General features: G+C 41.6%; 1 protein-coding gene across 1 annotated transcript in view; it reads right to left on the bottom strand.

Moving 5' to 3' along the window:
* The window catches only part of CTDP1 (CTD phosphatase subunit 1), a 171,116-nt gene that overhangs the window by 48,695 nt on the left and 107,332 nt on the right, over positions 1 to 15,089 (bottom strand). Inside the window, exon 12 of the mRNA XM_048840036.2 lies at positions 1,315 to 1,490. Coding sequence (XP_048695993.2) covers positions 1,315 to 1,490 — 176 coding nt within the window. The remainder of the gene's footprint in view (positions 1 to 1,314; positions 1,491 to 15,089) is intronic.

The following is a 15,089-nucleotide window of genomic DNA, read 5'->3' as shown; positions in this document are numbered from 1 at the left end:
CCATTTAACCCACAGACTAAGATGCTTCAGTCAATTACAGTAAACTCACTCTGTATAGAAAGATTTCTCCGAGTTATGATAAAAAATAAATTTTTTTAACAGGTGATTTAGACAATCAAAAGTTGACAGCTTTAAAATTTACATTTCTCTTCCATTACAGAGAAATGTATTTGCCTGCAATATGACAGCTGCAGACTTAAGTTGTTGATGTGGGATTTAAGAAATCTAAGTTCTTATAAATGTAATCATCTAAATGGAAACCCAAAGGAAAGCAGAGGGAAGGCATAATGAGCATCCTCACGTCACATTTGATTCTTTACTATTTGGTGGTAAATGGATACTGAACCTATCAGTTGGAATTTTAAGACAATAAATGGTCTCATCTTGAAGGTAATACTTTATTTGTTTTTATATAGCTGCGGACTTGGAAAAATTAAGTTTTAGTGGGCTTCAAATGTAGGGCTATTCAATATAGCATTCCTTTATTGTGTTTATGATTTAATGCTAACTCTGGTTTTAATATAAAATTGGTTGATAGTGTTCCCTCTAATTTTTTCCATCCATGTGCAGAATGAATTTTTTTTTATGTGCACCATATTGTGGTAATGTGCAGATGTATGCCACCAGTAGAAACCAAAAACCTAGATATAATATATATTTTTAAAAAGTTACCATAGGGATAATTACTCCAGCCAGGACAGGTTAGGCATTTTAGAGCACATTATTCAAAGAATTAAATTTAAGTGTAAGAGAAATAAAAATTATGAAATGAATAGACCAGTCAAAAAACTAAAACAACACACTTTGAAAGAAGTATCAAGAAGTAACACCACCACCACAAGTATGTGTTGGGAGGTGACAGAGGGAAAGAGAGACGCATTGCTCCTTTAAGTACGCTGCCCTTTTAAGTAGATAAGCACGTTCAGACAAGAGCAGCTGCCAGCAAGCTCCCTCCGTCCTGAGACCTATCGTGTTTCCCACAGGGGTGGGAGGAGGGGGACACCCTGACATCAGCGCCACCTCCCCCCCTCTGCACAGCAAGCAGGAGGCTACTGGGAGCAGCTCCAAGGCAGAGGGCAGGGACACCTGAAGTGCGCAGCACTTCATAGCCTGCTGGGTGGCCACCCAGCTTAGAGCGGACTTTGGTCACAAGGGCTGGGGAGGAACTGTGCTTATTTCTTATGAACATTTACTGTAGAAAACTCCAATTCTTTGTTTTAAGAAGACTGTATATAAAGCATAAGTGAATCCCATTTTAAATATTTTGTTGAATTTCTTATATAAAAACCACTCTTACATTTGACAAACTCATACCTGGAGATACTGCCTGTTAAGCTCCTTTCACTTGATGAGGATGATGATCCAGGCCTCTCTTCTATCTTCATTCCTAGCGATTCTGTTGCACTACTCTGTGGTTTCTCTCCTTCCTCTTCTGTCTTCTTTTTCTCACTGTCACTATCATCACTGCCTTCTCCTAAGATGTCATCAACCTGCCAATTGGTCAAGAGTCAGTATGTGCTCTACTGAGTTATTAATTATATCACTCTCTGTCACAGTTACTAGACTTGTCTTAATTATCCATTTTAAAATGTCTTATAAACAGCTTTCTTGCTCTTTTTGCTTAAAAAAAATGAAGTTCAAGTTAAAGGTTTCCACAGTAATCTTGACAACATTTTTATGCAGATTACACTAAATTTATATTCATGCAAGTATGATACATACTAAGCTATAGAAACCACCACCACCAATACAATTCCATTTTAATGACTTTTAAAATAATGTATAGGAATTCTATAGAAACAGCCATGAAGCCATATTATTGATTCTTGGTTATATTATTGGTAATGGGCAAACTCTTTAGAAATTAAAGGGACAAACTTTGCACCACCACAACAGTGTACAGCGGGTCATCTGTTCAAAAACATATATTGAAGTACATCTTCAGTTAATAAGAATTTTTATTTTTTCAGGCATTCCTATTTAAAAACCTAATTTTAGCAAAAGGTTTTTTTCCAAATGATACTGTATGACAGGAACTGAAGATACAGAAGACACTGTTTTAATCAGATTCTGTCTACTTGCTTGCCATTTAAGAAGGCAAGTCTATCAAAACGTTTCTACATTTAATTAAATAGCAGTTTGTCTTTTGCTTCTAAGAAGTTAGCATGGATTTTATGCTAGTCTAAAATACCCTTATTCATTCTAGGTTTGCAGCTGCAGAAATAAACATTAAAACACAACAAATACATGTGCTGTGTTGAGATGCCTCAAGAGGTTCCATACTTTTAAAAATAAGCATTTGAACTACAGGTGGGGAAGAAGTAAGAAGGTGTAGATGGTGTTGCCACACACTACTTCTCAATGCGAATGGTAGTGGGCAATGAGAAGGGAAGCAGGACTGTTGGGTTCTCTGGGACAAGTGACTGCAACTCTACTGAACCTTAAATTTTCTTCAGAAAGCAACATGTCCTGGCAGCAGTGAAAAAGAAGGTGGGTTAAGGCCCCAACTCCTCCATACTATCAATGGTCTAACCATTTTCAATGCTCAAATCCATAGCATGCTAGTATTTTTAGGCCTACCGGGGTCATCTTATTCCCATGACTGACCAAGGTCACAGCCTGCTGCAGAGCTACTGTAGGAGGCAAACACCAGGCCTCAAAGAAATGCCTGGATCTTTCTAATCCCCCTTCTCTGTTTAAGCCAGGATAATGCCAAATTCAAAGGAAAAGGGGGAATACACTAACTCCTGACTTCTTTGGGGTTAGGATAACCAACATCCCTGTAATGTTTTGGTGCTAAGCCCAGACCAGTGAGAGGTCTCACTGCCTCCCTGTAACCCTGGGTGCCTTCCATGTTCTCCTGCTGTCTCTCTCAATCGGAACACCAACAGACAAGCATGTGGTTCCTTGAGTTTCTCTGTGCTGTGCAGCCCTGGTTCAGAGGTCTGACCCTAGCACCCTGCCTGCAACACAGCAGCCCCAGCCTCATCTCCACCAGCAAGTTACTACTTGCAAGGTGACCCCAACACATCCCCAATCTCAAATTTCCCCCAAAATGTCTGCCCTAAAGTGTCCCACTCCCCCCTGGAACACTCAGGGATGTAAAGTGGGTCATTGGTCCTTTAAAGAGACAAAAGCACAGCTTATTACTTTAACAAGAGTTCATCACTTAAATTCAAAACACAGCAGTGTTTACTCTTAGATTAAAAGTAAAACAAGTTTATTTACAGAAGAGCAAGGATTATGTGATACCAAGTAAAGGAAATAAGGGTAGATCAGTTATAAGCAAATAAAAAAGTGAAGAACACATCTAAAAGCCTGAAACTTAATCTAGTAAAATACAGTCTTTGTTCAAGACTGTTTCTCTCACTCTTGTCTTCTTTCCAGCTTTTTACTGGCTGGCCTGACCAGGACCCAACACAGAGATCAAATTGCTTGGTTTCTTTGTCTCCTGAAGGTGAAGGATAATTTAGGGAGTGGTTTCCCCTCTCTTTATAGATCTGTCTGAAATATATTCTTCTGAAGGATACCACCAGATAAAGTTCACCAATGCATGCTGAGTAAATGATCCATAAGGTTTGGAGGATAAGGCTCCATGTTGGTTCCTCCCACGCTGGTGGCCGCTACTATGGAAATTATCTATTCCTGCTATAACCTCTAATATAAATGAAGAGCCCATGGAATTTAGCTACAACTGGTTTGAGATTGTGGCCACTTTCCTTTGTTTGGCAAAAACCTGTTTATCAATGCCCCTTGACATGCATGCCTGGTTTAAACACCTTTTAGTCAGGGACTTTAAAGCCTAGTATTCGTGAGTATCCATAATTTCACATACAGCATTGTTACATATATTGTACAGTGATATTATGACCCTTGTGTTAATTTTTAAATGGCATCTCACCAGGCATATTTTGTACAAATGTCATTGCAGTAATGTGTAGGGTGTGAATACAGGGGTGGCTAGGGTCATAACCCCCTTCCTGAAATAGTTTTTGTTTCCACTGTGGGAGAGAAGCAGCCGCCAAAGTAGCAATAATGTAAACTGAAGGCAAATCAATTATATCATGTGCCCACATGCCCACCACTGCTTTAGGGTCTGAAAATATGCACTTGAGACAAACCACACGATTGCTCCCAAGTTCCAATATGCCCATACCCTGTTCTCAAAGGCTATGAATGCCCCCACCTCCTTAACCTGACAAAAATGACTCTCTACATGCAGTGTGACAAAATATGTATACCTTATGAATCCCAAAGAGAAAGGGCAGGGATTTTGCAGCAGTGGACAGTAGATCAAAAGAGGGCCACTTGCTGTTGATGCTTAAAAGAAATGCTGGGAATTAACTACTTAGAGCCTCAAAGAGAAGTCTAGGTCATTTTAGCCCTCCAATCATACTAATTTTAGCTCAAAAATCAATTTAATGTCTTTCAAATGAGGTTGCTTTTGCCACATTGCATTCTAACTCATAGCTCTTTGGCATTTTTACAAAAACAGAAAAAGGAATCAAAATTTCTGAAGTCTTTGAAGATGTTGACAGGCAAGATGAAAACACCCACTAACTCTTCGATGTGGTGTACTTTTAAAAATAGTTTTAATGCCCGACCATTTGGAAAAATATCACATACACACATTTTTCCCAATTATGCCATTTAAAGATAATTTTTAAAAAATAAGGGAGATTACAGTACAGTCTATTCTAGGTCACATGGATAACACTCATTTTTATGTGGAAATCTATGAGAAATTTAGGACAGGAGTAACCATGATACAAAACAGCACATTACTCATGTAAATCAGCTCTGTTATATTCAATCCCTCTATTTGGGCCATACATGCTAACCACAACTGAATGTGGTGACTCGTTGCAGGGGGGGATGGAGGGGGGAGAGAGAAAGGGGGACAGGACTCCTTCTAGCTCCCTACTGCATTTGGGTTACAAAGGAGGGGAAAAGGGAATGGACTTACCTGAGTGGACAGTAAATAGCTGGACCAGAGGGGGACAGTGACCCATCATGTGCACTGGTGGAAGAGGAAGGTATTTATACCCCTGCTATCCAGAAGAAACATTCTCTCTCAGTGATCATTAGCACCTACCCTCCCATCCACAGATCAGAACAGAATCAGGTTTTTATCATCTACTGTGGGCGTGCGCTAGTCATCTTTTTTTTTTTGGGTGGGGAGCATGCCAGATTGGCTGAGGGGGGTGGGGTTGTTTGCCTTCCCCACAGCAGTCTGGGGAGGTAAAGAGGTTAGATCAAGACGTCACAACTCAATAGGCAGCCGGTGTCCCCTATGCAAGTACATGTTCACAGAGGGGATACAATTCTCTGACAAACGTGTGTTGAAAGGGGATTTACAGGATGGTATCCCATAAGGAAGATGGAAAGAGAGGGGCTGGAGCTCCTAATATCCATCACAGCATGGAGACATACACCCCTTCTAGTCTCTCTTAACTGTCATATGATGGGAGGCTGACAGGTCGCAGAAATGGTCTGGGTCAGGGGCGTGCAAAGGAATAAAAAGTTGGCCGCTTTTGGAGGGGCACTGTGTGTCTCTCACAGCCGGAGGACCTGGTTGTCCCCAACCATGGAGCTGGCACTCTCCCTTCTTCCCACAGACAGAGGAGCTCACTCTCACCGGGCAGCTGGAAGAGCTAGATCCAGGGCCAGAGGAGCTGCCATCTCCTGCCCTCTCCCATAGGAGTTCACTTTCCCCCAGCCCCAGAGGAGTTCTGTGCCCCTGCTGATTGCGGGGGGTGGGCTGTGCCCTTGCTTGCTCACCTTGTGCATGCTCCTAGTCTGGATGGTACCAGGATGGGAAGGGTAAGAGCTGATGGCAGCCCTCCCATGCAGGTGGAAACAATTAAGGAAAGAATGACAACCTGCACTCTACAATTTATTGTTGGTATTCCCAGATATGTTGAGTGAATAAAGTTGCAGCCTAATTAAACATCCATTGCCTCTTCTCTTTCATCCTTTGTGGCCAGGACAAGGAATCTCCCTAGAGGATAATTTCTCTTGCAAGTCCCAAACAGGAGGTGTGAAATCTTAAGACCAAACGCTACCCAATGATACACTGCACTGAGAGCGCTCCCTGTTTTATTTCGCTTATTTTAAGTGTGGCTGGTGTCACTTCAGAAGAGTGTCAGTGGGAAGACAAATAAAAACCTTTCTAAAGTAATTTTAATAGTAATGGATATATTATAAATACCTGAATGCAATAGCTAGAAGAAAAAACAGGCTGCAGTTCTTGAAAATATATAGACACAGGTAGTAACACTTCCTTCTGAGATCTCAAACCAACATGTGAAGCAGAGGAAAGGATGGAGAGTGTAGCTGGGAGTGATAAGCAGAATATCATGCAGTGAAACCAGCATGCTTACCTCCCAATCCTCTCCTTCAGAACCAGAGAAGTGCCTGCCTCTGCTTCCCAGAGGAAGCAAAAAAGGACAAGTCTTTCTCCCCCCCCCCCCCCCCAGCCCCACTTTTCAGTGGAGAGACATCTATTGAAGAGGCCAGGTTAGAAGGAAGAAGGGAGAGGAAAAGAAGGGTCTTGAGAGACTCAGGACCTTGTTTGATTTCCCCTCCTGGCAGGTTGTACAGATAGGCCAGAGAGGATGAATGTAGAGGCAGATCACAGGGCTCATAAAGATTTGTAAGAGGGACCTCTGTGGGACAGTTTCACTGACCTCTTTAGAATCCCTCCCTCCCTCCCCCACACCATTTGTGGCAGTTCAGAGGGAAAGGAAGTGATTCTTCCCAGTCCCCTGCCTGAAAGATGAATACTGGAGGACCCAGACCCTCCATACTTAGCCACTGTTGTTTCAGAGAGCAGCTGCATATGCTACTTTCTGCTGCTGCTTCTCCTGAGCTTATGTTGCTAGGAACAGGTGTCTCAGAAGGGGTAAGAGAAGAGGAATAGTGGCAGCCTCACAACTATCTAAAAGTAAAGAGACCATACCTATTTTTGGAATTAGTAAAATCATTTAAAAGGCGTGACAAACGATGCCAGCTACGATTCAATTATTTATGGCCCTGAGCTGCAACTTTAACTTTAAACATATGAGATAAGGCTACTGCATTCATTGTATAATGTAACAGAAGAGGATAGTAGCCCATATTATCCTATCCTTTTGTAGAGCGACTTTTATACAAAGTGAAATTTTACAGGTTAACTAGCGTACATTGATTAAACCCTGTTTTGTACAGACACTTTTGTTGACACTTATGCTGTAATATCTTTGCACTGAAAGATTTTGTTTACCATCTCATCTTGCTAACAAAACCTGTAAAAGAGCCATAATGCGTATTTTCAGCAACTAAATGTGACCTCATACACCAGTAATGTCTTCATTACAACATTAGGCAGAAACTGTGTTATGTAGGAATTGACATGTCAGATCAGACCATCGGTCATCTAGTCCAGCATGCTGTTGGAAAGTACCACACAGAGATGATCATTAGGGGCACAGAAAAAAAGACTGAAAAAACTGGATTGGAGAGCAAACAAATTTGAAAGAACAAGATGAAAAGTAGATAAAATAATAAATGGCATACATAAAGGAAATCAGGACTCTGTTCTCCTTGTCTCACAGCACAAAAACAACGGGACATTCAACAGAACTGAAAGACAGCAAATTCAAAACCGATAAAAGGAAATGCAATTTCCCACAATGCATAATTACACTATGGAACTCATTGCCACAGGATGTCACTGAGGCCAAAAATGTAGAAAGACAAAAAGATATTAGGCATTTATATGGATAACAGGGATATCCAGTCATAATAGAAAATATGAAGAAAAGAGCTCTGGAAAGGTTTATTTAAAAAAGCCTCAATTATGTACCTCTAGTAGCTTAGTAAGATTAAAAAACATATTAAATGAATATGACTAGTTAGGAAAATTACAAGAGCCATCTACTTCCCTCTTGATTAAAGTGAAATTTACAATTAGCTTGACTAAGGGATAAACTATCTGTACAGTATGCCACTGCATAAATAAGGAGAGTGAGAGTGTATTTTAACATCTTCCTCAGAAATATCTAACATTGGCCATTGGTCTGACTGATAAAGATAGTTCTGTTTTAATACAGTGATTCTTATGTTCATGATACAGCAAACAAAGAACTAATGAGATGAATATCTCAGAAAATTTATTTTATTAATGTTTTCCTAACGAAACTGCCTCAGTGGAAAACAAACATTCTTCCAAAACCAAAAGAGCTAATATACCATGACAATCTAAAGAAAGATACCTAATAGACAGAAGTCTGGTACAGTACTAAGTATACTTTATATATCTGTATGAGGTATTAGAATTTAAATTTTCTTATGACAAACAGATGGCACATGGTACAAAACTAACTCACTCACTCAGCAAAACTTTGTATATATTTTAAGTCCTTCCTGAAAGCTTAAGTCTAGCTTTCAGATAAAAACCTTTACGTACTAAGCAATATAACTACAAACTACAGAATTGATGACTACCGAAGTTAAAAATTTTGCAAGGCTGCAGAGAAATCTATCACTGCTCCAATGGATATGGAAATGTATTTTAACATCACTAAGTGACATGGTCAATAAGGTGAAGTTATTGTATGCCGTGTTATAGGACTTTCCTATAGGAATATATTGATCTAGCTTAATAGGGGGCTGAGAGAAAAGTAGGAAAACATCGTAAGAGCTACAGGTAAGCAGCCTCCCAGCAAACACTGGGGGCTACAGGCAGAAGTGACAGTTGTTCTGCCAATGCTGGGAACCAACAGATCAAAAGGGCTATAAACAGTTAAAAAGCCACTGTCAGGAAGTGAAGTGGGTGTCAATTTTTAGGAGCCATCCAGGGGAACACGCTGATACAGAGAATCTCTCTGTGCAGAAGTCTAAAGAAGTTGGGGCCTTCCCCAAATCCAGGGATTAGTAAGCCTTAGGGAAGGCAGGCATCTCTCTAGACTTGTTTATTGCTCTAGGATCTGTTCTCTCTGAAATTTTGTTCTAAATAAATAATACTTTGATATTACTCCTGGTGGCAACAGAACTTCAGAGTCTGAGCTTAGGTTAGATCTGCTGAAATAAATCACCCCAAGACCCATTTGGAGATTCACTGGGAGGAGAGGGCTTGACCCTTGGACAATTCAGCAATGGCCACAAAAAGGTTTGGCAATGTGCAAAAGGATCGAGCCCTGTGTAGGTAGAATGCCAGTGCATGGCAGACATTAAGGGAGTATAGGACCCTGTCAGTGTGGGAGGTGTACAGTTTGGGGTGGAAAACAAGTAGGTGGATACACTGATTCAGGTGGAATTCTGATACCACCTTTGGGAGGAATTTATTGTGTAGCCATAAGGACACCTTGTCCTTGTGGAATATAGTGTGTTGGTGAGGGTCTGTCATCATGGCTGCTAGTTCACTTATCTGCATGGCTGAAGTAATAGCTACCAGGAACGTCACTTTCATCAAGAATTGGGAGAGGAAGCAGGATGCCAACAATTCAAAGGGTAGCTTTGTGAAGGTGGAGAGAAAGAGATCAAGGTCCCACATGGGTGTGAACTTCAGTACTGGTGAAAAGATGTTGAGTAAACCCTTCATGTAGCAGACGGTGCTGGGGTGTGTAAACAATGAGGTGCCATCCACAGGAGGGAGAGATAGGCACTGAGTGCTGCCTCTATAGAGTTGAGGACTCCGCCTGATGTTTTGAGGGTGAGAAGGTAGTCTAGGACAACTGGTAAAGATACTGTGCCCAGTAAGTGGTGGTGGCGGTGAGCCCATACGATGAAGCTACCTTTAGTTTGGTAGCATGCCCTGGTGGATTCTCTCCTGCTCTGAGTAAGGATTTTTCATACTGGGGAGGAGCATGCCTTGTCTACCTTCGACCCCCATACAAATACCATGCCGTGAAGTGAAGAATGCCTTGATTGGGATGCTAGAGCCTCCCCTGATCTTGTTAGAGTAGATCCGGGACTGTGCGGTGGCAGAGTAGTGTGCGGGTAGAGAGTCTGAGGAGGTCTGTGAAGCAGAACTGATGGGGCCAGAATGGGGCTATGAGTATCATGGTGGACCGGTCCTAGTGAATCTTGTGGCAGGAGGGGAATGGAAGGAAAGGCATAGCACTGATTGCCTGTCCAGGGGAGGTGGAGAGCATTGCCCTGTGAGTCCTCCCTTACTGCTCTTCTAGAACAGCTGGGCAGCTTTTGGTTCTTGTGTATGGCAAAGAGGTCCCACTGGGAGTGTGCGCCCCATTTCTCAAAGAGACACCGTAGCATGTCTCACCGTAGCTCCTACTTGTAATTGAAGTAGAGTGTCCTGGCTGAGCGAGTCGGCCAGGGAATTATGGGTGCTTACGAGGTACGTGGCTTGAAGTGTCACATGGGTTTTGATGCACCAGTTTCAAAGGCAGACAGACTGAGTAGAGGGAGGGAAACTTGGCACTGCCCTGCTTGTTGGTGTGCACCACTGTCACAATGTTGGAGAGAAGTTGAATGTGGGAGGGACTAAACAAGTGAGGGAAAGGACTGACACACCACATGGACTGCCTGCAGTTCTAGCACATTTATGTGCCCCCTGTGGCATCTACAGTTCCTGGGCAGTGTGGCAGTCCAGGTGGGCTCCCCAACCCCCAAGGGAGACGTGTGTTTTGATGGTGGCGTGTGGTATGGGAGGGGTGAAGGGGATGCCTACCATGACTTTGGAAGGATCGGCCCACTATGCTTAGGAGGGCAGCACAGTCCGGGGAACAATGACCCTTGTCTCCATACGCTGTGCTCGGTCTGTAGATGGAGAAGCTAGAGTCAACACATATGGAGATGTGCATGCAGTGTAACATAGGTGCAGGTGTCCATGTGTCCAAGGAGAGACAGACAGCCAGACCACAATGTGAGGTCTGGGATGCAGGTTCGCAATGATGGTCATCCGTGTTGTGACGCGGTCTGCTGGAAAAAAACCTCTTGCTCCGATGGAGTTGTGCTGCGCTCCGATAAAGTATATCGTCTATGTACGTATCAACACTGACTTCTCCTCGTTGATGCAAATACCTAGCAATGCCAGGAGAGTGCGAGGATTGTGGAGGTCACTTCCTGGAGCAATAGTACCACGAGAAGCCAGTCGTTGAGGTAGGAGTATACTGAGTAGCCAAGGTGGCGTATGTGGGCTGCTACCACAGCAAAGACCTTTGTGAACACTTGTGGAGCTGGTGCTATGCTGAACATGAGGACCCGAAATTGACGGTGTTGGTGTCCTACCCAAAAATGGAGAAACTTGTGGTGGGGGTTTGGTGAATATCCATGTGGAATTAAGTGTCCTTCACATCAAGAGCCACGAACCAGGCTCCCTGGGGGAGGGAGTGAATTGATGCCAGTGTAACCATACTGAATTTGGACCTTCTGATAAAGGTATTCACCACCTGAAGATTTGGAATGGGGTGGCACTCTCTACCCTTCTTTGGGATGAGGAATTACAGTGAGTAGAAGCCTCGTCCTTTGTAGTGAGATGAGACAGGCTCTATGGCTCCTTTGAGGAACAGAGCATCTGCTTCTTGTTGGAGAATGCATTGAAGGGATGGGACCCCAGCGACAGTCTGGGGGGTGGTGATGTCGATGAGGTGGGAATGAGAGAAATTCTATGGAGTATCCAGTACCCAACTTCTCATGGTGATATTGCCCCAATTGTGGGCAAATAGGGCAAGATGGCCCCCAAAGACTATATGGGGCGCCGCACGTGGCATCGGGGGAGGTTTGCAGGTCTCGACCTGCACGCCAAAACTGAGCTTTTGGTTACTATTGGGAGAGAATCAAAGAGGTGGTTGTGGTGGAGGCGGGGAAGTGCGGTTGTCAAGAACGGTGCCGCCTACGTGGGACCTCCTGCTGGCGCTGTGGTAGCAGGCTGGGTAGACAGCATGTGGGCATGGAAGGAATGGTTGCCTCTGCTGTGTCTCAGGACCGGGGTATACATACTAAGGGACAGTAGTATGGCCTGGAGTCCTTCAGTGAGTAGAGGGATTCATCTGTCTTTTTGTAGAACAACTTGTGCTTGTCGAAGAGGAGGTCCTTGGCTGTATTTTGGACCTCCCTGGGAAAGCCAGACGACTGTAGCCATGAGTCCCAGCTCATAATGACCGCGGTTGCTAGACAGTGAAAGAATGTGTTGGCCATGTCCACAGTAGCCTGGAGTCCCACCTTGGCTATCAGTTGCCTCTCATCTACCAGTGCCTGGAATTGCTGATGTTGGTCTGGTAGTAGTTTATCCTTGAATTCTGCTAGCCTATTGTAGTTATTAAACAGTTCTTGCAACTTTATGAACAACACTGGAATAAATCAATAAGCCTGCCTATGTAAGTATCCGCAAGCAAAACCATACCACATAGCATGTGTTGCAAACGTATTGGTACAATAATCAGTTTTCAAAACAGAGGAAACATTTTCAAAAAAGTGGTTTGACCTGTTGAGTTGTACAGAATATTGAGTCATTAACAGTATCTTCAGTTTCTGCTTATAGTGTTAGAATGTCAGTCTAACAGAAATGCTGCTCATAGCATTTTAGAAGAAAGCTTTAATTAATACTAAAGCTTTTTATTGACATACAGTCCAGTGATTGTTGGTTTATTTAAATACCACTGCATAGCTGCTAAAGACAGTAAGGAACATCTGTCTTACATAATACAGCAAGTATGATTCACGTTAAAAAAGAAAAAGTGATTCATCCCCAAAGGTTATTGCTTAAGGTCTCCCTTCAAGAGGACAAATTGTGTGTCTTTTAGCAAACAGAATTAAAAGCCTTCTGACAGTTCCTTGAAGTACTTGCCTAAAAAGGCAAACAAAATTAAATAAATAATCCAACACTCAACCAAAAGAAAATTAAAGATACTTCATTTCTTGTCTTTGAGAAAACTAGCCCAACACCGCTTCATGCACATATAAAATATGAAAGACAAATAACACCTCCTAGTTCAAACAGAGCACCAAAGTCTTCGTTGAAGAGAACATGCAAAATCTCTTCCACAGTGTCAAACAAACCATTTTCACTGGAAAAGTGGTTCACTTTAGAGGCAAAGTAATTTTATAGTCAAACTGAATTAAGATATTGGAATGGTTTACCAGTATTTTAAACAAATTAAAAGAAGAACGGTGAAGAAAAGCAACACCACTTTATTGGAGGACAGCTGTAGAAAGGTTTTAGCATAAAAGGGTTAAGGTTCTCAGGTTGGCTAAGAAAAATATATGCGCTCTGTAACTAGTGTAGGCGGTTAAGCCAACGTAACAAGGCCTTGAAAAATAAATTCAAAAGTTAAGAGGAATGTGGCATTTAACAAGACAAGTTCTGGAAGCATGTTAAGCTTGGAATACGGCTAATGAGATAAAATAAAGGTTTCTGCACAAAAGGCCTCTAAATTATAGAAGACTGTTACAAACTGGTCCTAATAGACAAAGAGAAGTTGTTTTGTTATGTGATAAGCTTATAGTACATTCCAATGTACCAGTGTTATCTTAAAATATGGGTCACTGTAAGATGATAAAATGCTGGGTGCAGCTAGTTTTAAAATAATCTGAAAAGAGGACCAACCACCATACCTTGTTTTAGCCAAGGCTAAGGAAGCGGTCACATTCAAACAGTTCAAACACTTTTTGTAAAGCTAAGATAATAACCGGTCAATGTGACATCACTTGCTTGTTACACTGTATAATGGAAGCAGACTTGCTAGGAGTATTTATAAGATCCTATCTGATCATGCAGGAGCAAGTCAGGATGAGTGTGTTATATCTCTTGGACAGAGTATCTCCACTCATGAGTATTCTGATCAAATGCTTATGAATGTTTTTTACTATATGGATTTATTATTATTTAGATTTTTAAACATGTTTAGAGCAATTATATAAATATAATTTGAACTTTGGATTTAATACATGAATTTATGGTTAAATTAATGTCTGACAGTACCTTGTATTCACATAAATTAATAATTCCAACTGCAACAAATTCACAGAGTTTTTTGGGGGGATATATTTACAGCACATATAGGCTCATGTTGCTTTGTGTCTTCTGGAAAGCAATGACTAGATATTCACTGAAGTTCTAGCAACAAATACAAATCATTTGATTTAAGAAACAGATATAATCAAACTTTTAGAAATAAAGGCTCAAAAGTCATTCACTGCTCCTAATATTTAATGAAAAAAGTGTTTAAAAATTCAGTTTGTACAGAACTGAGAAATGAAGTAGAATCATAGGGCAAATACAGCATCAGAGAACAGTTGGCTCTGATACTTCATTTTTCTCCCATAGCAGTTATTAATACACAAAACTTCAACTGAATGCATGACCTCTCCTAATATGGGTAGCATTTCCCTATTAATTCTTTCCTGAGATTACAGAAATCTCTTGCATTGATTTCACAAGAAAGCCTAGTCTGTTCATTTCACCTCATAAAGGACATAGTGGAACTGGGAAAAATTCAGAGAAGGGCAATGATGATGAAGGGTAAGGAACGGCTTCCATACAAGGAGAGACCAAAAAGATTAGTGCTGTTCAGGTTAGAAAAGAGACAATGAAGGGGTGATATGATAGAAAATTCTTCCAACCAAAAACAATAACCAGAACTACCTCTAATTTAAAATATCAGATCACAAAGAGATAATCAACAGAGAATGCTCTCAGGGAAACAGGAAGAATATGAAGAAGTCTACTAGAATTAGTCCAGATGCTTGTCCTGTGCTCAATCTTCTAGCTAAACCACATTCTCTCTTCAAGTACACTCGGAATCCCAGATACAATTTTAAAATCATAGTGGAGAAAAAGGGAATTATTGGAAATATTGACTATGCCAAATAGGAAACAGTACAAGCAAACTCTACTGTCAGACTCAAATGAAAGTGAGCACGTGAGGACTGGAAGGAAAGGGGCAGTGGGGGAAGGCAAACATTCTTCGGAAAGACATTATTTCCAAAGGGGGGAAAAGAAAATGTGCAACTGTTCAACAGATCAGAGTATTGAATCTAGGCCTAAATTTTAGGATAAATTCATGAAACCAAGTATTTTGCCATATTATATTTGGAGATTCCACCCCAAAAAGCCACTTGTGCTGTTATAAGCAATAAGAAATAAA

This window comes from Caretta caretta, chromosome 2 (assembly GCF_965140235.1).
Source record: "Caretta caretta isolate rCarCar2 chromosome 2, rCarCar1.hap1, whole genome shotgun sequence".
Taxonomy (NCBI): domain Eukaryota; kingdom Metazoa; phylum Chordata; order Testudines; family Cheloniidae; genus Caretta; species Caretta caretta.
The sequence above is the reverse complement of the archived record's forward strand: the minus strand, read 5'-3'. Positions and strand labels throughout refer to the sequence as shown.